The following is a 22,057-nucleotide window of genomic DNA, read 5'->3' as shown; positions in this document are numbered from 1 at the left end:
ATGAACGGACGGGCACCTGCGAGAGGAAGCAGGAGGCGCCTCGCAGCCCATGGCGGGCAAGCACGTGGAGGTGCCCCGGCAGGCAGGTGCTGTGCACCTACTTCAATTCCGCCCGGCCCTGGCACCCACAACCTCAGCCCCAGATGCTAACTGCCTCCTCTCTCCTGCCTTCTCCCTGCCTTCCATCAGTTTACTCCACAAAGATTTACTGGGTTCCCGGCGTGTGCCAGCCAGTGCGAAGATACACAACGCACGATTCCAGCCTCCCAGGAACTTAAGGTTGGCTTGACATGAGAGAGAAGAAAGGCAGTGATGGCAGTGCGGGACCCATAACCGCCCTGTGGAGGCTGTGCACAGGGCGGCACCCTATTCTGTGGCAGTGGCCGGGGAAGGTTTCCTGCAAGAGGTGAGGTTCCAGCGAGACCTGAGAATGAGACGGTGAGACGGTCAGACTGAAGGGCGCGCGCATCCCAGAAGAGGATACAGCGTGTTCAAAGGCCCACCAGGGGGCGGAGCCCAGTGTCTTCCAGGAACACCGCCACCCCACGCCCCAACCCCATGGCCCAGTTGTCTGGAGCAGAGTAGGGGGCAGCCATAGACTGTGGGAGCGGTCCCAAGACAGGGCTGGGGTGGCGAGCCCAGGGGCTCGATCCCCTGAAGGCACTGTAAGCCTTGTTAAGGAGCTTGAATTCCATCCTAAGAGTCCCCACTGGGCACTTTCATCAAGGGGGTGACATGATGCTATCTGCATATCTGGAAAATCCCTCTGGCTGCAGCAAAGCAGACCATAGAACGGAGGGAGGCGGGAGGCGGAGCACCTGGGGTCAGGCCTCCTCTGCCCCCTCCCTGTCCTGGTGGGAGGGGCGAGGGGCTCCCCAGGCAGGCAGGTGGGGAGGCCTGGGGATGCTAAGCTGGACACAGACGGCCTGGCCTCGGACCTTGCTCGCCATCTGCCTCTTCTCACCCGCCACAACTTGCTTGAATCTCTAGCAAGTCTCCGCGGGCTCCTGGCCCCTGCCTTCCCACCGTTGGCAGGAGGGCAGCCCTCCAGTGCGGCTGCGAAGACGGCTGTTACGGCGGGGACGATGTGACCCGAATGCCCACCTGAACCCAGCAGCCTCCGCCGAGAAGGGCCACTGCGTGTGCCGGGGGCTCGCAGCTCACCACGGGAGAAACACGTTGGGCCTGGAGGGAGCCCCTCCCTCGGTGGCCTGGCCCCTCTTCTGACCCCGGCAGAGCGCCCCCCCGTGGAAGGCCCCCGTCCTGTAGGCTGGGGCAGAGGGCAGAGGGGCCGGGGCTGTCAGGGGCGGGAGGGTGGGGACTGAGTCCAGCCCCAGAACGTTCTCAGGCTGGCCCGGCCAGGGCCCCTTTCTCTCCATGAGATCATATCTGGGTCAAAGAGCATGTAAAGCAGGCAGACCCCAGCGGCCACACAAAGCCCATTCAGCCCGGCCCTATTCACTCACCTCCTCTCCCCCAGAGCCCACACCACAGCGACCCCAGCGCAGCGCCTAAGCCCCAGCTTTGATGTCCAAGAACAGAAAACGGCGATTAAATGTTGTTTTAAAGAGGGAGTGCTCACTGCCCTCCCATCTGTCAAGAGAAAGCTGAGGCCCGAGGGGGAGGGGTGTGGGGGAGGGGCCGAGGCCTGGGGGACCTCAGAGCAGGGACCCGGGGAAGAAAGGGATGCACGTGGAGAACGGGGGCAGAGACTCAAAACCAACCCAAATACATTGTTGGCAAAGGGTGGTTTTCCAAGACAAGCAATATGGGGAGAGGAAAAAGAATGTGGCCTAGAGACACAAAGGCCAGGAGGAACCTCCAGAAAAATAATGAGAAAAGGCAAGATTGGAGGAATAAAGAGAGATTGGGGGGGGGATGCAAAAAAAGGGCAGAACAGAGAGAAAAGGAGAGAAGAACGCAGAGGAGCCAGTGTGCACAGGGGGTCGAGCAGGCACCACCGGGCCCCCTCCTCCTCCTGGGAAGGTCGCCCGGTGGGGGCAGGAAACTGAGGCTCTAGGTGGTTCTCTGCTGACAACCCCCGGGTCACGCAGACCTCAGGACTGCTCCCGCCGCTGAAAGGCCAGGCTTCCGGTCCACGTCCACACCCGAGCGGGCAGGTTAGGCCAAGCCAGGCCTTGCGGGCAGGACATTGGGAGAGCGGCGAACGCTGGAGGTCCGGCAACCCTTGGCGCTTGGCCCTGGGCTCTGCAGAGGCCACAGCAGCAGTCAAAGCCCGGGGCCTGGGCCTGGGGGAGGCGGCCGGTTATTTGGGCTGGAGCTGGCTGGACAGGCAGGACAGCCTCAGGCCAGAGCATCTAGAATTAGGTGGAGTTGGTTTTGCAGGTCTAGATAACCAGGGCGACGCTGCCATCCCCAGGCAGAGGAAGGAAGGCCCAGAGAAGAAGCCTTGGCCCAGGGACTGGGAGAGGAGCGGGGAGGCAGGCTTTTTTCTGCTAACGGTGATGTTAGGTTTGTACCCCCTCCTCCCACCTGTTCCCTCCTGTTTCCATCGCCTTTCTCCACCGGGCCTGACGGCCACAGACCCACAGACCTTACACTGGGTGGCAGCTTCTGGTGGAGAAACTTCGGGAAGAATCGACAGAGTTTCTGTAAGGGAGAGGGCGCTGCATCTGGCGTCCTGGGAAAAGCAAACCCGATTTGCGGTCAGGAGACCCGGATGCAGCTCGTGACCCACTCACCAGCTGCGTGATCCCAACCAGGTTCTAGCGAGAACGAGTTCCGAGGCCCGGAGGGCAGGGGCTTGTCTGCCCCGTTCCTGCTGCGTTCCCAGGGCTCACAGCAAGAACTGGTATGAGCCGCTGCGGGAACCCGAAGAAGTAAACGGACCACTGCTGACTTCAGACCTTGTTCCAAGGACCAAATCGCAGTGCACAGAATGCTATTTTTAAACTAAAAAACTTCAGAAAAAGATGTCATCGAGCACATACGCGCCTCATAAATATGGCAGAAAGGGCCACGTAACTACCCCAGAGCTTCCTCTGCCCTCATCCCCAGCCAGAATCTCAGTTCCTCTAGTGTTAACCACCCAAGAAAAGGCAGAAAAGACAAAGCAGTTGTTTTTGTTTTTAAAAAAAGGGGACACTTCAAGCCAGAGACAACTGAATTAACTTTATTCTCTTCTAACTGCAGATTCAAGGTATACAACTGAACATTGCTATTTTTCTTATGAGACTTATAAATAAAAATACAAAAAATGTTCACTACAAAAAAATCTACTGTTAGTAGGATGTAAAAAATATTCTCTTTGCTATAGAAGGCACAAACTTCACTTAGTGACACATGGAGAGAGAAAAAAACCTGCAGCAGTAAATTCATTTTTTTTTCCTTTTTTTTTTTTTCCTTTTTAAATCTTGTCAGAAACACTGAAATTACAAAGAAACGCATCAATCTACACGAAACGAAGGCAGATGCGGAAAAGCTGCGACCAGGACCGCACAACGCGGGGTGGGGAACGGCATCAGGGGAGGAGAGAACAGGTAGGGCTGGCAAGCGAGACAGGGGTGGGGGGAGGTGGGGGGGGTGGGCAGGGAGTCTGGGTGGGGAGGGGGCGGGGCAGGGGGGCGGGGTGGGGAGAGGGGCGGGGCAGGGGGCGGGGTGGGGCGGGAGGGGAGAGAGATTTGTACAAAAAAGTAATGGGGTAAAATTGAAGAAACGAAATTGGGCAGCCTCCTAAAATTAGGCTAAGAGGAGGTGCTGAGGTAGACATGAACTAGAACACCCATTAATTAAAAACACTATTCCGTAATACAGAGCGATCGGACGGGCACTTGTGCTGTCACCACATAAGACAAGCCACAAAAACAAACAAATAACAGAACGTAACACCCAAACCAAAAGGCTTCGTTTTGCTTGGTCCAGCAGGGCAGTAGAGCCCTCAGTGCTATAATTTACATACATATATATATATATATTTATCTTTATATATACGGGTCGGATATCATGGCGCACCACCACGGCTTCTTCACCTCACAAAGGTCATGCATAACACACTACTGTGAACGAATGCCAGGACACACACCAGGAGGCTGGTACCCTGTCTACAAAGTGGGACGCCGAGGACCCCGGGAGGCAGGGCGGCCAGCTCGCGGGCCTGCGGCGACTCCACGCCCCTCTCCCCCCACCCTTCTCCCCTGACCCAACCTCCCTGGTCTGTCTTGCACCCCTCTCCCGGCCGGCCCTGCCTTTTCCTCCACTCATCAGCAGCCCCGAGCTGGGTCGGTCTGGCTTTTCCCCTCCTGCTGAAATATTCAGGTAAGTGCCACCAGGAAGCCTCAGGAAGGAGGAAGCCAGCTGGGGGTAGAAAAGGGTAGAACACAGGCCTTGGGAAAATGAACAGAGTCGGATCTTCTTCTGCTTTTCTGACGTCTGGTGCCCCCATCCCTCACCCTTGGGGGAATTTTTGCAGGGAACTGTCTACACCTCTCCTCCCGCCCCCACCACCCCCCAGCCCTCTCCTGGACAGAGTCCGGAGGCCACCCCACCAAGGGCTCACTCCCCTGCTAGGAGGTAAGCCAAATGGCCCTCTCACTCCGGGCCTTAACCCCCCTGCAGCCGGTGGGACCAATGGCATCCAGAAGGGTACCATACACTTGTGAAAAAATGCAGCAGTTTTGTTTTGTTTTCTACACACAGAGAAACTGTTCAGGCACGAAGATTAAACAAGCCCGCTTTGCATCCCTGGATTGTACTGGATCGCTGGGGCCCCCAGTCTCCCTCCCCACCCCTGCACCCCAGATCTATCTTCCCGCTATCCGTGGCCTCCTCCAAAGCAGCCCAAAGCAGCAATGATATTTACTATTTTATATCTCTCTCTCTTGCTATATATATATATCTCTATATTTGTCTATCCTATATACACATAGGATTTTAATGCTTTGAATGAATGAAGGAGTGAATAGGGAAAAGATCACATGACGGCTAAATGTCACCGAAAGCATTAAGGGACACGCCTGTAGGAGCTGAGCACTGGAAAGGGACCACTAACCAGCCTGGGCTCTCCAAGCTGGAGAAGTTTCGCTACGCTGGGTAAGGCAGTAGCAGCAGTACGGTAGTCAGCAGTTCACGGCTAAAGGCAGAGGCTGGCCAAGGGGCCAGATGGCAGAAGGAAGAGGGAAGTAAGAACACTCGGCTCTCACCTGGGGAGACAGCACCTCCACCCTCCCTCGTCTCCCCTGCCCCCCTTATCCAGACCCATCTCAAGATTCCACATACTTTTTGACCTTCACCTTGGCCAGGAGGCCCGGCTAAGAAGGCCTTGGCAAGGTCCGAAGGATTTTGTCTTTGTGAGTAGGAAACTGGGAAAGAGGCATGCTGGCCTTCCCGTAGGACGTCGAGGCTCCTCGGAGGGGGAAGGGAGAGCGAAACCAGCACGAGGCATCTCCCTCCCCCTATCCTTCAGACACCACAGCCTTGACCCTCTTTCCTTACTTCCTGGCTAGGACAGTGGAGGCAGACACGGACTCACTTAGTACCATCCAATGCTGCAATACCAGATTACAACAATACCATGTGATGAACACACAACCACACACAAAACACACGCACACACGTACAAAGGGATATTTTGGTGGTGGTGGTGGATTTTTTTTGTCTTTTTTTTTTTTTCCTATTCACATTACAAAAGGAAAGGGCAAGGTCTTGTAGAACTGACGAAGGAACTAACAAACATTACAAAAATATTACAATTTGTAAATATTAGCTCAACCCTCTCAGCTTTTATGAATAGGGCAGGAGACCCAGGCTGCGTGGGAAGGGTGAGGGGCAGTGAGAGGTGTCAGCTAGGTCTATGGAATTGTTTGATTTTTTTTTTCCCCTTCCCCACCAAAGTTGAATGATAGCTTGCTGTTAAAATATTGTTTTCTGGGATTTACAGATCCCCTGAGGGCCAGCAGTCCCCTTTCTTCCCAGACTGGGGGAGGAAGCATAGTGCATACTGATTTCTTACAGACGGCCCCTCCCCCAGAAAATGTCCTTCTTTTCACATTATCAACATGACAACTGCTCTAGTCACATATTTCAACTTTTTTTTTTCCTTTCCAAAGCTCTAAGTCATTATTACAATTGCAAAATAGCATCTCCCCTACCTTATCATCCCCAATCAACAGTCTAGTGACAGAGTACCCCCAGTTCACATCCCGCCCCCCCCAACACACAATTTTTAAGGCCTTCCGATTTGGTGGGCGAGACTGCAGGGGCTGGCAAGAGGGCTGGGACCAAAGGACGGGGTGGGAGTGTTCACAGCAGCACCCATCCCTCTGACTTCCTTAGAGCCCTCATGACCCTTCTCCCAAAACCGCTTCCCAAAACCACTTTTCAAAAACCAAGATAAAATGGCAGCCACAACTTTCTCGGAGAGAGAAAGGAAAGAAAACACACACACACACACACACAACTCTTACAAATAAAGCATGAGATGAAACAGAGGGCCCATCCCAAAGTGAACACAAATATTGCAAATGTGCTTTCCAAAATTCAGGGGTGGGGAGGCTGGGGAGAAAGGGGGCGGGGAGCAGAGCAGCAGAATGGGAGGCATGAAGGGAACAAAAGAATGGAGGAACATAAGAGGTAGCTTTTAGAAAAACAACACCCCTACCCTCACGCAACAAAACAAAGCCAGGCTCATCCCCACCCAACCCTGAAGAGAGACCAATTTTGGCAATGATCAAGCCCAGGGAGGTGGGCCCACAGGGTCGCCAGGAGCTGAATGATACAATAATATGGGCCCCTAGACTCTAATCACCCAGCAAATTGTAAGAAAGGCGGGATCTCCTCCAGGATGTTTTAGGCTGAACCCTGGCTGGGCGCAGAGGACTTGGGCCCTGGGCAGAACCAACAGTGACTCCCGTGTGCACCCGTCACGCCCTCCCCTCTGCCCACCTTCTGCTGAGCCCCGGGCTCTCACATTCAGATCCTGAGTACTGGACTCCTTCTGTACAGCTCCTTCCAGCTGGGATGGGGAGGGCTGAGGCCAGCGGAAGTCTATGAAACCAACTCTTAATTTACACAAGAAACAGAAAAGAACATCCTCCCTATTCCTCCAACCCCCAACCAAAAAAGAGATACAGGGGTTAACAAAGCTCATGAGGTCACAAAAAACTGAGGTAATTCAAGTACAATGTGCTAACAGGGGAACAGGGGACACAGAAAAGAAGCAAAACAGAACACAAGGGCCAAAGCGCTTTCAACTCCTCCTCCTCCTCTCCTTCCTCCTCCCTGTGGACTGGGGGGTGGGGGGCCCTGAGACCCGGGAATTCTGTGCCACTCTCTGCACCAGGGCTGGGGTCCCCAGTACAACTCAGCAACCCTCCCCCTGCCCAGCCAGCTACCCTGACCCCTAGACAGGGGGTCCCCTTCTCCAAGAAGGGCATCCACATCCTTCCCTTAGATGACGAGTCCTTACATGGATTCCTTCTCCTACGGACTGAAATTGGGGTTGTAGGGATTTGTGTTGGTTTGTTTGATGGGACAGTATATAGCTAGTTAATGTTTTCCCATTTTGGAAGCAAAAGCAGCTCAACAGGAACCTCGCTCAGGACAGGGCTTGGCAAGGGTGTCCTCAGAAAACTGAGGGCATCAGGGTGGGGAATCTGGAGTCAGACCCAGCTTCCCCACTAGGGAGACTGGGCGAGGAGGAAGACGTGCCCCCCCACCCTGTCCCTGAGGGGCTGGGGGCCCTGTGCTTGGAGGACAGGAGTCACAGGGAGGCAGGGAGCAAGGAGCTAGAGAGGGACAAGAGCCAAGAAGCTGCTGGAGACCTTGAGGGGACACTGTAATGTGGCAGAATGGAGGCGGTGGGGGGGGGGGGATGCCGTGCAGGGGAAGCAACAGATACACTGAGTGGTAGGAAGGGAAGGAGAGCTCCTCCCACCCCCATCTGCCCCAGCAAACCAGAGCTGCCATGTGACCACCAACTCGTGACCGGCCCAGCCCACCACCTGCAGGCCCCCTCCCTGCCCCCAACCCCGTTCTGAGGAGTCAGCGAGAGGGGGGGACAGGCGGATTGTTGGGCTCCGTCCAGAGGCCCCCTTGCCCCCTCCCCTGCCTCCACTTCTGGACATCGAAGGGGGTTCTAGGTGGAGGGACGAGAAAAACATACCGCCCTCTGAGCTGAACAAACCCCCTCCGCCCCCACCCAAGAACATGAGGCCAACCACAGCCCAGGCGGAGGAGGGACAGAGGGGGCCCCCCTAGCCCCTGGGGAGGGGCAGTGGCCAGGCATCAGGTCACCTGGAGCCCCAGAGAGAGTCCAAGGCCAGACAGCTATCAGGTTTCCTTTTTCTTGTCTCTTTTTTTTTTCCTTTTTTTTTTCTTTTTTTCCTTCCTTTTTGTTCTATTTCTCTTTTGTTGCCCAGTGGCTTGCGGACTTCACCCCGCTGGAACGCCGCTCCCCTGGCTGCCCGCTTGCCGCCGAGGCCGCGGGCCCTCCTCACACGTAGCACAGGTAGAGGTAAGTCTTCTCTATCCTCCAGTCGGGCGGGATCTCCTCGGGCTTGTGGCCCTTCATGTGCTTCTGCATGGAGGACAGGCTCGGGCAGTACTCGGTGCAGATGGTGCACTGGTAGGGCGAGGCGCCGTTGTGCGTGCGCAGGTGTTTGATCATGGCCGAGTAGTCGCGGGAGCGCTGGTGGCACAGCTTGCACTCGAAGGGCTTCTCGCCTGGGGGGGAGGGCGAGAGAGCCAGTGGGGGGGAGCTGTGAAGGCCTCCCTGGGGTGCGGGGGGCGTGTCTAGGGGGACCCTCATGCTTGCTGGGGACGTCGGTCCCTCTAGTTCAGTGCTTTCCACGAGAGCCCTCCGTGAGGATGGACGTACCACCCAGTGTGGCAGCCACTGGTCCACTGACCCACCGGGGCCCTGCCACGTGGCCAGGGCGCCTGGAGCTGCGGGTTCCACGGCGCTTCCCGGTCGCTCATCTCACCAGCCCCGGGCAGCACGCGGCTGCAGTGTTGCTCGCACACCCTTAGCCCTGCCTTGCTCTTCTCAAGCCTCCCAAAGGCCCAGAATCTTCCCTTCCCAAGAAAGGACGTGGGGCTCTAGGAAAGGGCCAGTGAGGTACCAAAAAGCCCTTGGGGATGGCTTTTCAGCACAGTTCTTTCCAGGGGGAACAAGGGGTAGAGTCCTTTTCTGGGCTACGGCTGGTGGGGAGTAGGGGGGTCAAAGTGAGGGAACCCCGTTCTTCAAACGTGCTCCTTCTGGGACGGCTACTCCTCTAAGGCTCCAAGAAGCTGCCCCTGGACCCTGCCTTCCCGGTGGGGCTAGAAAGGGGTTTGGGAGGGACAGACAGCTTGGGGGTGCCTGGCCACACCCTGAGTGCTCCGCAGCCTCCTCCCGGTTCAAGTCCCCTGGAGCTGAGCAGAGGGTGTGAGGGAACCTTGTTTCAATACAGTAATTAACTGGCCAGCCATCTCGCTATCGATACTCCTCTGTGCAGAGGCCCCAGCAAATAATGAAGTAATGAACAGCCAAAGTGATCTAACTATCGACCCACTATTTACAATAGTCACCACCAATGCATTTAATGATCCGCTCCCCGGGTCACATCCCCAGCAGGGGGCTAAGGAAGCCCCAGGGCTCTGGAAAATGCTCGGGAGTGACTCTAGCTGTCAACACCAAGCACCCGAGGCTCTCCTTGTGGCGCAGGCTGGAGGCGAGAGAGCAAAGCTCGGACAACACAGTATCCTCTCCCTGTTGTGTCCTCTGTTGCCCCCCCCTTCCCGCCCCTGAGAGTGTGCACATGGGTGCACACTCTCTCCTCAGCCAGTGGCCAGCGGGACCTGTCCGAGGTCACGTCTCCCCCATCCTCTGTCCTCTGGTTGGGACAGCTGTTCCCCTGACTGGAGGAGGCCTCCTAGTTTGCTGGATACCACTACCTTCCACTGCCTCTCATCCTCTTGGGAAGTCCTTCTGAGTATCTGCCTCTCTGCCCCGCCAACCCGCAGTGTACTCGCAGGGAGGATGTTTCACACCGGCTCTCCAGAAAGCAAGGATTCTGTAGCATTTGCCCGTGGCCACGTTATGACCACTCCCCACGTGGCAGACCGGAAGCAGCTGAGGGGACGTCACTGTCCTTGGAGTCAGGAAGATTGGGGCAGGGTGGCCTGTCGTGGGCAGGTGGCCCCAAATTGGGCCATGCTGGACCCTGAGGCCACCTCCACTTGTTTTGTCCCCAGACCCCACACTGGATCGCATTCTTTTACAGAAAAAGGAACATGCAGGCCCTCTGACGGGGCAAACACTATACACGTAAAGGGGTTTGTGTATACCTCTGCTTCTTCGCTCCCCAAAAGCTCAGCCTGACTGCCAGCCCAGCCCTCATCCTCGCCTAACTCGGTGCCCATGAGACCCAGTTACGAGAAGCTATGCCAGCCTTTGTCTTCCATCACCAGGCCAACCTGACCCCAATCAGGGACTCTCAGATCGTTGTCCTCTGCGAACTAGGGGTATGGCTGCCCGGAAGGCCAGTGTGCGGTGATCGACTAGCACTGTCTGCATCAGCCTTGGCCCTGGCGGAGGCACAAGGGCCAGCGTGCTCACCTTTCCCAGAATGCTTTCCAGTCTTAGGCTCAGCCTTGCACCATGCTCCCCCTGGCCCTGACACCCAGGTCCCAACACCAGCTCAGGGGCCCTCCGCGGTCCCCCTTACCTGTGTGCACCCTATAGTGCGTCTCCAGCTGGTGCTTGAGGCTGAACTTCTTGCCGCAGCCATTGCACTCATAGGGTTTCTCGCCCGTGTGGATGCGTTTGTGGCTCTTGAGTGTGCTCTCATCCCGGAAGCAGCTGCCACAGAACTCACACTCATACGGGTGGTCGCCTGTGGGGACAAGGGGCTGGATCAGGGCCTTGCCTCCCCCGGGCCCCCCCTCCAGGAGACAGCAGGGCGTGGAGGCTGCCCATCTTCCCCACCGTTCTCCAAAGACAACATCAGGACCCGCGGCCCCTTCTGGCCTCTGGTGTGAACCAGGGAGTGTGTGTGTGTGCGCACATAAGCATATGTCACTGCGGCCCAGGTCTTCCCATGGGTCCAGAGCCAATCTCAGGAAGAGAGAGTCTGACCTGGTTCCAGGATGAACAGCAGGCCCCCGCAAGGGGAGAACAGACTTGTACACTTTGACACCTCGCCCCCCAGCTCCCTGTGCTACCTTCTCTCCCTCTCCTGCAGGTCAGGGGCAAAAGCCATTCCTGCCTGACTGACTCCCCTACCCTTAAAAGCACCCTTCCAACTTGGGAAACTAGAAGACACCGCCCTCAAACTCATTCTGCTCTCTCCCTGCTCCACAGTTTCAGCAGCTAACCCCTCTGCCTGATTTCGTCCCTGCCCTCCCACCAAAAACTCCTAGTCATCCTTCAAGGCCCAGCTCTCACGTCAGCATGGTTTGGAAGCGTCCCACTAGTGCCACCCACCTGGGCATACTGAGTCACTTTCTTCTGTCCCAAAAGAGAAGAAAGGCCTAGCATGGTGTTATTTTAGTAGCACGATACCTTTTATGGTACTTTCTAATCAAAACGGCCCCATCCGTGGGCTCACTGCCATCTAGGAACCTCACACACCTTATCATGGAATCACTGCAGTAACCCGATGAGAAACACAGAATTCTCATCACACAGAGGGGAAGCATGAGGTGCTCAGACGGTCTCCACCGTCAAACAGCTCGTAAGCTGCGGAGTCGGGACTCAGATCCGGTCTCAGGGTCCGGACACGTGATAACTTATCAGATGGCTAAGTGACACGCTGTCCTGTTTCTCCTGCCATGTGCACTGTGCTTCTAGGACGGAAGTGGCTCAAGGGCAAGAAGGGAGTCTTGTTAATTCTGGTTCCCCGGGGTACATAGCACAGGGCTGACCCGGGGCAGATGCTCAAGAAAGGGTGGGATGACAAAGCTTGAAGCTTGGGGAGAGCGGCCGCCCCTCGGCCTGGAAGCTGGGCCCATCAGCCTCCCTTCTGTGCACGGCACTAGCCAGGCCCCTGGAGGGTGAGAGGCTGGGGTCGGGGGGTTCACCGTCTTTTGCTTTGTACCCAAAGTGGAGGCTTTGGGGGCTGAAAGGTGAGGCCTTCAGCGACTTATTTATTACAGGAGTGAAGGCAGAGACAATAAAGATAGATAGATCACCCCAGACTTTGTTCATGAATATTTAAATATCGCTGATTCGTCTTGTCACTGTAATTACAATTTCTCTGGGCTGCATCTCCAACAACCACAGTTTATGGTAAAGAATGGCCCACTGTATTTCACTTGTCCCTCCGCAGATGTGCGGGTCTGCCAACCGTGTAATGTCCTCTGCATTTTATACATTTTCTTCAGCTGCTGAAGGTTTAAGTCATCCACAATGACCTACGTTTTTTCATTATCCCCGTGTCAAACTGCACTCGTGCCTGGGCATAAATTGTCCTTCTCGTTATAGACTCGCATGCCTGTGCCTTCACTTCCTCTTTAAAATGATATTTTACTCTCCTGTCTCTCTCCTCCTCAGGCCGCCAACCCGACCTCCCCCCCGCCCGCCGTCTCCAACGGAGGCCCCTGTCCCCACATAAATTCTCATCTCTTCTGATGGCTCTGAAGGGTTTTTAAGGCTCTGTGGGGAGCGGATGCTGGGGTCGGCTCACATGGGCTCTCCCTCTCTCTCTGTGAGAAGCTCCGAAGGCAGTGTAGGGTGGGTGGGAGCACTTGAACGAGGAGTCAGACGCTCAGATGGGAGAAGGGCAAGAGCAGAGCCAGCCCCCCAGTTCGGACCCATCCAGGAGGCACGTGCAGGTCTGGGGACAGACTGAATCCTGGGGTTTTCGGCACTGCCCGCCCTCTCTCTGCTAGGGCTGTTCGGACTGCCCGGTCCCCAGCCACCCCCACCCAACCCCAAGGGGAGTAGAGGTCGGTGCAGACCCTGGTCCTCGTTAGTGGTGTGTCTGTCCCAGCGAGGGTCAGTCTGGGCGGGCCTGTGGCCCACCTGCCACTCCCTCTCTCTGCAGACGTCTGAACACACAGCCCCTGTCTCACATCCGACTCCCCCTCCCTGCCAAACTGGCAACGATAACGACTTTAATCAAGGATTCAGTATCCTCATTAAGATATAAATAAATAAATAAAACAAGGGCCACGTGAGAGTTCCAACGAGAGCCGGTAATTAAAACGTACATCGGCAGCCACCCGGCTGGTGGGGGGGCGGGGGGGCGCGGGGAGCCGCCGTCTGTGCCTTCCCCTCCAGAGGGGGGCCCTGAGAGTTTAAAAAACAAAGGGTTAAGGCAGAGAGGTTTGTTTGATCCGATTTTTATGAATTTAATTATGAAGTGGATCACAAGTTAAATGAGTTTAAATAGGAAATCTCCAGAGTCAGCCCAGGGAAAGGAGTAAAAAGAACTTAGAAGGAAAAAACACACACACACACACACACACGCACACACAGACTTTGAAGCCCGGTGAGCACCTGGCCTAAAATCCTCACCCTGAGAGTTAATGGTGTCCGTGTTGCCACAATGTACACAGAACGGGCTGCAGAACTCAAAATCCAATTTGTGGTATGTTGATTAACTCTGTAGCCTCTTTAATGAGCTTGACATTAAGTGCAGGACAAACGAGACTAATTAGAGGCCCTCTGGCCTGCCCAGTGCATCTGTGACCCCAGCGGCCTCGCCTCACCTGGTGGTTTCCCTGGCACCAGCCAGACCCCATCTTCGGGCCCCTCCCTGCCAGCCCCTGCTTCAGCACAGCTGAGAGTTTATTATATGCCGAGCCGTGCGAATCAGGGATCCATCAATGCCAGGAGCGCGGCCGGACTAACCTACCAAACACAGCTGCGGAAGCTAAACACCCGGCCCCAGCAGCAACGGGCCAGGAACAACGGAATAGTAATGAGGCATTGTGTGGGGGGGTGGGCGCGGCCTGCAGAGGGCTGGTGTGCACTGGGCCTCACGGGTGTGAGAATCGAGGGGGGCGAGCACGGGTGCACGGGGCCAGCAGCGTGCTCCGCGTTTCCTCGATTACACAAGTCCTTTTCCCAGACTCAGTCTGCAGAGAGCACCTCCCCACAGATCCCGGCCAGGACTGGCCCGGCTGCCGCGGCTGTTTCGAGGCCTGCACTCCTAGAAGAGAACGTGGGCAGAGCAGGGCGTACCCTGGGTAGACTCAGCAAGTTGGGATCCTTCAAGTCCCGTGGAGCCAACTGATCTGACCTAGCAGTACGCTCAGAAGCCGCTGGAAGGTGACTAGCCACCAGGTTAAGGCTGAACTTGGGGACCCAGGCGGGGGGAATGTGAAGACCTGAAGGGAAAGTGCACAGAGGCACTACAGAGAGGACACCCGCCTTAGCCCTTCTTGTCGGGCCCTACCTCTGAGACCTCCCCTTGTCTTATGCCAACAAACCTCAATGTTTCCAGCAAGTCAGGTGATGCTTAAGGCGATATGCACTCCCCCCAACCCGAGTGAGTGGCACCAGAAAGTGCAAGGCCAGGCAGGCTCCTAGATGAGGCTGCATGCTGCTGGGAGGGGACCTGCTCGGCCCAATATAAGTAAAGCACCCCTGCCCCGCCCGTCAGCAGGGCGTGCCACCCAGGAAAGGTCTGGCCTGCATACTTAATCCCAGAGCTGTGACGAGACCCAAGAATGAGGAGAGAGAGAGAGGGTCCTACCACTCGTGTCTTGAGGCACATAGATTTGATACTCTTTCCAAGAGTCATGAGCAACACCCTGTTACAGACCCCGATACGGAGTCGGCCTCTGTCTCCCTGGCCCCACCCCGTGCCCCAGGCTCACACCAAACCCAGGACAGAGCACACACGGGCAGAGACACACGCAGACTCAAAAAGGGACACTCCTTTATCCATGTGCAGTCAGTTTTGTCATAGAGAAAGGAATGAATTTAAGTCACCCCAAACAATCTGCCTCCTGGCCCACGGGGTCAACCTAGGGAGTGGCCGCAGGGACGAGCCAGTACCGGCCACACGGCCCAACCCCCTTGGCTCACAAGTACCTTCCTCCTCCATCACTGGCTCCTTGTCTATGTGCCCTCATCGTCTCCCCTAATCAAGGTTAATGGACAAGGACAGAAAACTTGCTTCTGTTATTTCAGGGCAAGCAGGACCCCTTCCTAATTTCTGGGGCTGCCATCAGGCACGTGTGTCCATGCGGTGGAGGCCAGGGAGAGGTGAGGGCTGTGGCACAGACAGCTAGAGACCAAGCAAGTAGGCTTTTTTCAAAACGTGTTTTGAGTCCACCCTCATCAGAATCTCTCAGGAATATGGGTCCATCATGTTGTGCCTTGGGTCCCTTTCTATATCCACGAAGTCCAAGTTTTGGGCGGGGGAACCCAAGAGCCTGCATTCCTAATGAACTCAACATTCCGTTGAGCATAGAGAGACTGAGACTCGCAGGTCCCCTAGGCGGGACAGGGAGAAGAGCTAACACTTACCTGGGCTATGAAGCCCCTCCACACCCCCACCTTGAGCAAAGGAAGGCTGGGTCTGACATGGCCTGACTCCTCCCCTGTATGTCCCAGGAGATAAATCCAGACACAGAATCCTGGCTACTCGGCTCCGGCCAGCCCCCTCCCGGCCCCAGCAGGCTTACCTGTGTGTGAGCGCAGGTGGCGTTTGAGGGCGGTATGACTGGGGAAGGTGCGGTTGCACTCGCTGCAGATGTAGCTGCGCACGCCGGCGTGGACCTCCATGTGCTGCTGGAGCGCGCTCTGCGCCTGGAAGCGCTTCCCGCACAGCAGACAGAAGACGGCCATGTCCGTGCCTGTGGGGGACAGGAGCAGGGACAGCCTCAGGACAGCTCCTGATTCATCCCACTGGAGCAAGCACCAGGGGCCAGGGTCAGGGCTATGCCTCTACACCCCCAAGGTCAGGGGCGAACCCAGGGGCCAGGCCGTGCAGCATCGAGGGAGCACCCGGTGTGTGGCTCCAATGGCGGACAAACTCGACTTCCCTGTCTCCCTTATGGCATCTAAAGTCTAGTGGGAGAAAGAGGCAATCAAATCCGTCACAACGACAAAGGTGAGGCACGGCCTGGCTGTGTCAAGGGCAGGGTACCATGATGGCGCGCGTCAGAGGGACTTTTCGGAGCCTGGGACGGGAGGTGTGAAGTCGGGGGGCCTCTGTGGGGGAGTCACAATCACGAAGACAGTACGTGCCAGCCAGGGGTCGAAGAGAGCTATTCTGAAGTCCTATCTCCAGAAGGCAGGCTCGACCTCCTCACCGCTCAGGTAAGGCAAACAGGGCACGGGGACTACACAACTTGCCCGAAGTTCTGCAGGGTTCAGAAGCTGCCGTCCCAGCCCAGGCCACCTGGGTCTGCATCCTCGCCAGAGGCTAGCTACAGACCCTGTTCCCTAAACCACTTCTCCCTGCACCAATGCACACATCTTAAGAGTCTCTTCATTCAACGATGATTATTCTAGGACCTTCTGTAAGAAGGACTCCCTTTGGGACACTGGGGATCTAGCCCTGGAAACCTACAGCAAGACTCTGCTGTCAGCACAGAGGTCCCCCAGCACACGGGGCCGTGAACACTCTGGCCTGGAAAGTAACGCGTTATCCAAGGATCAGACAGAACAGCACAGCTGGGGGGCGGGGAGGCATGGAGGAGAGGCCAAAGCAGCCGGCAGGGCCAGGCCATGGGGGTCTTGAAAACCCCGGGAAGACATTTAGGCATCTCAAGACAAACCGGCAACTGTCAGAGGATTGTAAGCTAGAGACTGGCATGAGATTCCCCTTCACTCTGGTCGTGCTCCACAGGGATCACAAGCGTAGGTCGCTGCTCCATGGTACCCCACAAAGACCAGCTGCCAACCCCGTTTGCTGTCAACCACCTTTCTGATCCTGCTCTGGAGCCACAGCCTCTCCGGGCGCAGCAGCACACAGGGAAGCATCCACACCCACCATCTGAGTCCTCACCGGGGGCTCGCTGCCCACCGTTTTGGATCCTACTTCCCCGAGCAGGTCCGCTCCCCTGGGCAGCTCATCGGCTGCCCCCTGGCTGGCATCTGGTGCTCAGCCCCGCACCACCTGGCCCTGTGCAGAGGACACGAGTGGGAAAGGTGGACAGGCCTAGCATCTGTCAGTGCAGCCCCAAGGGGAGGAAGGGCAGAGCTCTCTGGTTACTCGGTGCGGAATCAAGGAGCTCTGGGCAGAAAGTGGGGTGAAGAGAAGGACAGCATGAAGACCTTGTTACCAGTCTGGTCCATCCAGGGACACAGCAAAGGGGTGGTCTGTTCTCTCTGTCCGAGTCCCATTCACAGCTGGGTTTAGGATGAACTAGCAGGAAGGCCAGACCCCTCCATCCCGTTCCTCCAGCCCTCACGGTCACCTGTGTAGCTGTGGCCAGCATCCAGGTCCAGGAGAGGCTGAACACAATGCAAAAGCACCGTTCTGCTCCCGGCCTCGAAGAGCACAAGGGAAAGGAACCGGTACAGGTGCTTTATCGACACTGCCATCCCAATTAACACGCGCACCCAACCCCACAAGGCAGGCATTCTCATCCCCCTGGCCACAAATGGGAAAACAGAGCAGTTATACAAGTTGCCTAAGGTCACACAGTCAGAAGAGGCAGAGCTGAGATGTGAGAATGCTGAGGTCTAATTTCTACCACCACGGGGCTCAGCCTTGGGCTGCCTGTCTACCCGGGCTTCTTCTGGAAGGGGCACCATAGGGCCAGTGTGCCAGCTCTCAGCCCGCTTGGGCCAGGAGCCCCAGCACGTCTAGGGCCGCTCCAGCGACAATTAGAAAACCCAGGGTAGGGGAGAGCGCCAGAAGCAGAGTCACGAGGTACAGCTCTTTGAAGCCTTCCCACGTCCCAGGGCCAGCAAGAACTTGGGGAGGTACTGGCGTGTCTGGCTGAACCTGGCTGAGGGGAGAGGCCTGCCAGACGGGCGCAGCCCCACGGCTGACGGCAAGTGCTCAGTGTCCAGCACGCCTAGGTGCGCAGGCCATCTGCAGCGAGCTCTGAGCTCTGTGACATGGCTGCTCTGGCCGTTTCAACCCAAGGGCTCCCAGCCCCGGCCCCAGCTAAGCCAGATGTCGAACAGCTGCCTCCCACTGGTAAGCTGCAGCCGGCCTCATGGGCAAGCTGAGCCCTTTATTACCCCAGGTGCTCCCTTGGACATCACCTGAGACCCCCAGCATGGAAGGCACCTGGGTCAGACAGAGTGTGACATTCCTGGTAGGGACACTCCAAGCCTACACCGCCAGGCCCAGAGGAGTTCTGCAGGCTGGTGCCCCGCAGCAGGACGGACTGAGGACACCACAACCCTCAGCTCCCTGGGTCTTCCCAGGGAAGCTTCTCAAAGCTGCCCCCCCCGGCCACCCATACTCAGGACGGCCTAAACCCACGTCGCATCCATCCAGCAGCCTCCATGAACAGTTACCAAGCATAGGCCCCAAGAGATGACAAGGGGGAGGCTGGGACCAAACAGAGAACTCGGGTCCTGGACGAGCTAGAGACACAGACATGGAGACCAGCCAGGGGACAAGACGGGGAGACTCCATGAGAACTGTGGCACTGAGAAAGGAAGACTGTTGAGAAGCCAAGGACCAAGAGGAGGGACAAACAGAGAGATCAAGCTCAGGAAACACCGCAAGTAAGTTTCAGAGCAGGCAGGGACCCAGGACAGCCCCAGAGGGTGGAGATAACCAGGGAGGAACTGGCCAGGGGAGGGGTTCTGAGGACAGTAGTGGGGGGCAGAGAAATGAGGTCCGGGGAAGACAGGATCTGGCATGGGGGCTCCATCGGGAAGCGGGGTGCACCCAAAATCCCCAGGTGGCCAGCTCTGCACCCTGGTAGCCAGTTTCAAATGACATCATCCTCCCTTGGGAAGGAAATGCCACCATGTCCCAGAAAGGGTCCCTCTCCCTTTCCTGGTACACCTCACCAGGCTTAGGGGCCCTCCTTGACCCCTGATACCCTGGCCAAGGTGCAGAGATGAAAAGAAGGGGTCTCTGAGGCCCCGTATCCATTCTCCCCTCCCCTCTGTTTGGAGACCAACAGCTGAGAAGACAGAAAAATATTTAAAAAGGAGAAGGTGGCTGGGGGGGGGAGGTGGGGAGTGGAGAAGTGGAGAAGACCCAAGAAAAGCTACTGGTGCATGCAAGCTAAAAATCCAGCGACTAGATTTGAGTTATTAAAGCATTTGCTGCCGTTCCTGCCTAGCTGACTGTTCGCATGTATGATGAGTCAGGGCAGATTCTATTACACTGGGAGATTAAGCAAATAAATGCTAGCTTTTGGAAACACATTAAAATGTGGGACTATGGAAATAAAATTATCTAGAAAATTGTATTAGCAATTCATTAGCTGCCATGAGACGCGCAGTTGGGCAAGAGGCCGGGCGGCTTGACAACGCGGCTCCTCGCAACGCCCGAGCCCCAGGGACGCCTGGTGCTCCTGCTGCTGCTACAGAAAGACCTCATGCCTGATACCACTGGGAAGGTGGGACGAGCCTCCACCGGTTGCAGAAAACCTTCGGGAATCATCTGGTTGGCGTGACACCAGGGAGCTGAAAGCAGCCCAGGGGTCTTGGCTCTGCTGCTTCCTTGCCCCGTGACTCTGAGCAAGTCAGTGAACTTCTCTGGACCAGAGTTTGCTCGTCCTTGGCCACCCAGTTGTCACTGAGAGCATCAAATGAGAGGCCCAGGCGCAAAGGCTTTCCAACTATAAAGTGAGAGCAGAGCCCCTGCCAGCCCAGACGCCGCCTTTGTCTGAACGGGAGAATCATGCCTCTTACTCTGGGCAGACACAGATATTCGCCTGGGTGCGCGGCTCTGGCGAGCAGAGAGGGCTGGATCCCCGCCTCTGATCCCCGCTTCCAGCCAGGCATCCCCCTACAGCCACGGACGGCCCAGATGGGGCTCACGGGCCGCCCTGCGCAACACACGAGCTGAAGTTGTTCTATCGATGCTGGGCGGCTGCTTCCAGAAAGCTGACTCTAGAGGGGGCATCTTGGATGAGTTACACCATTTAGGACTCAATGCCAAGAACATCTTCTTCCTCTAAAGCCCTCACGACAACAGCACAGAAAACCCTTTGATGCATTTATTTTTGACATTCAGCTCTGCCTACTAGGTTGCAAGCAGAAACTGCTCCCTTAATCTTTATGTTCCCCAACCCAGAGCACAGGGCCTGGCAGAGCATAAGCACCCAGTAACTGCATGGTGCATCAGAGACTAAGGAGGGAGCTGTGGGACGATCGCAAAGGGCAGACGAGGGGCAGGAGGTGGGGGTGGGGGGGGGCAGTCCTAGTACAGAAAGCCAGACAGCTAGAGCTAGAGAGAAACTCAGACCAAATGCAGCCATTACCGAGCACTTCCAGCAGGACTCTCTTTGGAAATCAGTAACACCAAGTGACCCACAGTCATCTGATCTGGTTGGGGCCTCTCGTGTCTGTCTGGAAGGCTGGACAGGACTCCCCAGTTCCCACTCTGCATCTGAGCTCTGTGGGTCAGCAGCAAAGACCGAAACCACCGAAAGATGCAGTGAATCCAGCCGACCTCCGGGCTGGCCCCCGAGTGGCAGCCCCACCTTGGTGCGGGGACACTGGGCTTCATTCCTTCCTCTAGGGAAACGGCATTCCCATTCCTAACTCACCTGCCCCTTCCAACTTCAACTTCCCAGGACTGTTCGGAGGCAAGGACACGTGTTTCTGAGTACGTAAATTCTGCAAAGGCTCAACCCGGAAATCAGAATGTAAACTGGCCACATAAATTAGCCTGGGTCCAAAGGAAATAGTTTATCAGGTCAAGGAACAGCACTTCCTCTGCTCTTCCAAAGAATGAATGGGGGCTCCGTCTTGAGCTGTACTCCAAGGGTGTCTGCCTGACACGGTATATCACTGGAGGTAATGTAACAGGTTATGGAATGAGATAACCTCTTGAATGAAAAGCCTGGGTCTAGGTAACGTGGACAGGGCCCATGCAAATATCTGGGCTGCCACTAGCCTCCCTTCTGTCTCAGGAGACGGTGACCCACAGCCCATCCCCCCTCCAGCCCTAAGGGCAGCACAGCCCGTTCTGGCTGCTGGGCATTTCCAACTAGCAGACTCTCGATTTAAAACAAGTTTAATTATAGCCAAAGGATGGAAGAAAGCCAAGGCCAGGGTGGAACCTGAGACAGGAGGGGTGACACAGATCCAGGATATTTATTTCACCGAGGTGATGACCGGGTCTGAAATTATGAGACACAAAACCCTCATGTTTACACCTGTGCCATTTCCATACCAATTAGCTCTTTAATAGAAAGGAAGGAGCAGGATCAGAGGGGTACACAGCTGGAAAAGATGTTCAGGTGCTACACCTTCTTGGAACAAGGCTCTTATTATCTCCAGCATAAGCAGTTTCTTAATCAAAAGAGCAGAGGGATCTAAATATACTGTGGCTTTTTTCGGTAAGCTAGCTGTGACTGCCACGGGTGCGTGTGCTGGACTTCGTGCACGCCTGTGTGTGTCTGTGCGTGCACACGGCCCACAGATGGGCTTGTCGGGTCCAACCCCACCTAACCTCACCCAGCAGAAGAACAGCTGCCTTCATCACCCCCCATGGTTTTGTTTTTTCTCCCCAGAGGAAGAAAATATCAACTTTAGGGCAGCTGCAAAAGCCTTGATTTAAACTGGACCCATTCCCCACCCCGCACCCCCAACCAGACCCCCAAATCCTTCAGACAGGCCTTTCCACTCCTTCTGACCTCCTGGGGGCCATTTCTGGCCACGGCAACCCTGGGTAGCCCCACACCAAAACCATCCTGGAGACTGCGGTCGTACCCCCTTCCCTATCTTTCCCCTTGCTCCCTCCTCTGCCCCTGCCCCCAGGTCATTGTTAAAGAGCACAGAAGAACGGAAGAACGGCATCATCCACTGGGCAAGAGAAAAAGACCAAGAGACAAGCAGCCCGAGGCTGACTCACCCCACAGGAAGGCTCTGTCTGCATCTCAAGAGGGTGGAGAAGGCTACAGGTGCGGAGGGGGCGGGGACAGAGAGCAGACAGAAAGGAAATGAATGCCCAGCCATGACAATGGTAGGGGTGCCTCCCTTTTGACTCCCCCTGTACCATCCTTTAGGGTT

General features: G+C 56.2%; 1 protein-coding gene across 2 annotated transcripts in view; it reads right to left on the bottom strand.

Annotated features, from left to right (window-relative positions):
* Positions 1 to 3,112: 3,112 nt before the first annotated feature.
* The window catches only part of ZBTB16 (zinc finger and BTB domain containing 16), a 184,684-nt gene continuing 165,739 nt past the window's right edge, over positions 3,113 to 22,057 (bottom strand). For both annotated transcript variants that reach the window (XM_047691734.1, XM_047691735.1), the window contains exons 5-7: positions 15,577 to 15,747; positions 10,665 to 10,832; positions 3,113 to 8,679 (exon numbers count right to left, since the gene is read on the bottom strand). In XM_047691734.1, coding sequence (XP_047547690.1) covers positions 8,450 to 8,679; positions 10,665 to 10,832; positions 15,577 to 15,747 — 569 coding nt within the window. In that variant the 3' untranslated portion in view covers positions 3,113 to 8,449. The remainder of the gene's footprint in view (positions 8,680 to 10,664; positions 10,833 to 15,576; positions 15,748 to 22,057) is intronic.

Source organism: Lutra lutra, chromosome 10 (assembly GCF_902655055.1).
Source record: "Lutra lutra chromosome 10, mLutLut1.2, whole genome shotgun sequence".
In the NCBI taxonomy this organism is placed as follows: domain Eukaryota; kingdom Metazoa; phylum Chordata; class Mammalia; order Carnivora; family Mustelidae; genus Lutra; species Lutra lutra.
Note: the sequence above shows the minus strand (reverse complement) of the source record. Positions and strands in the feature narration are given on the sequence as shown.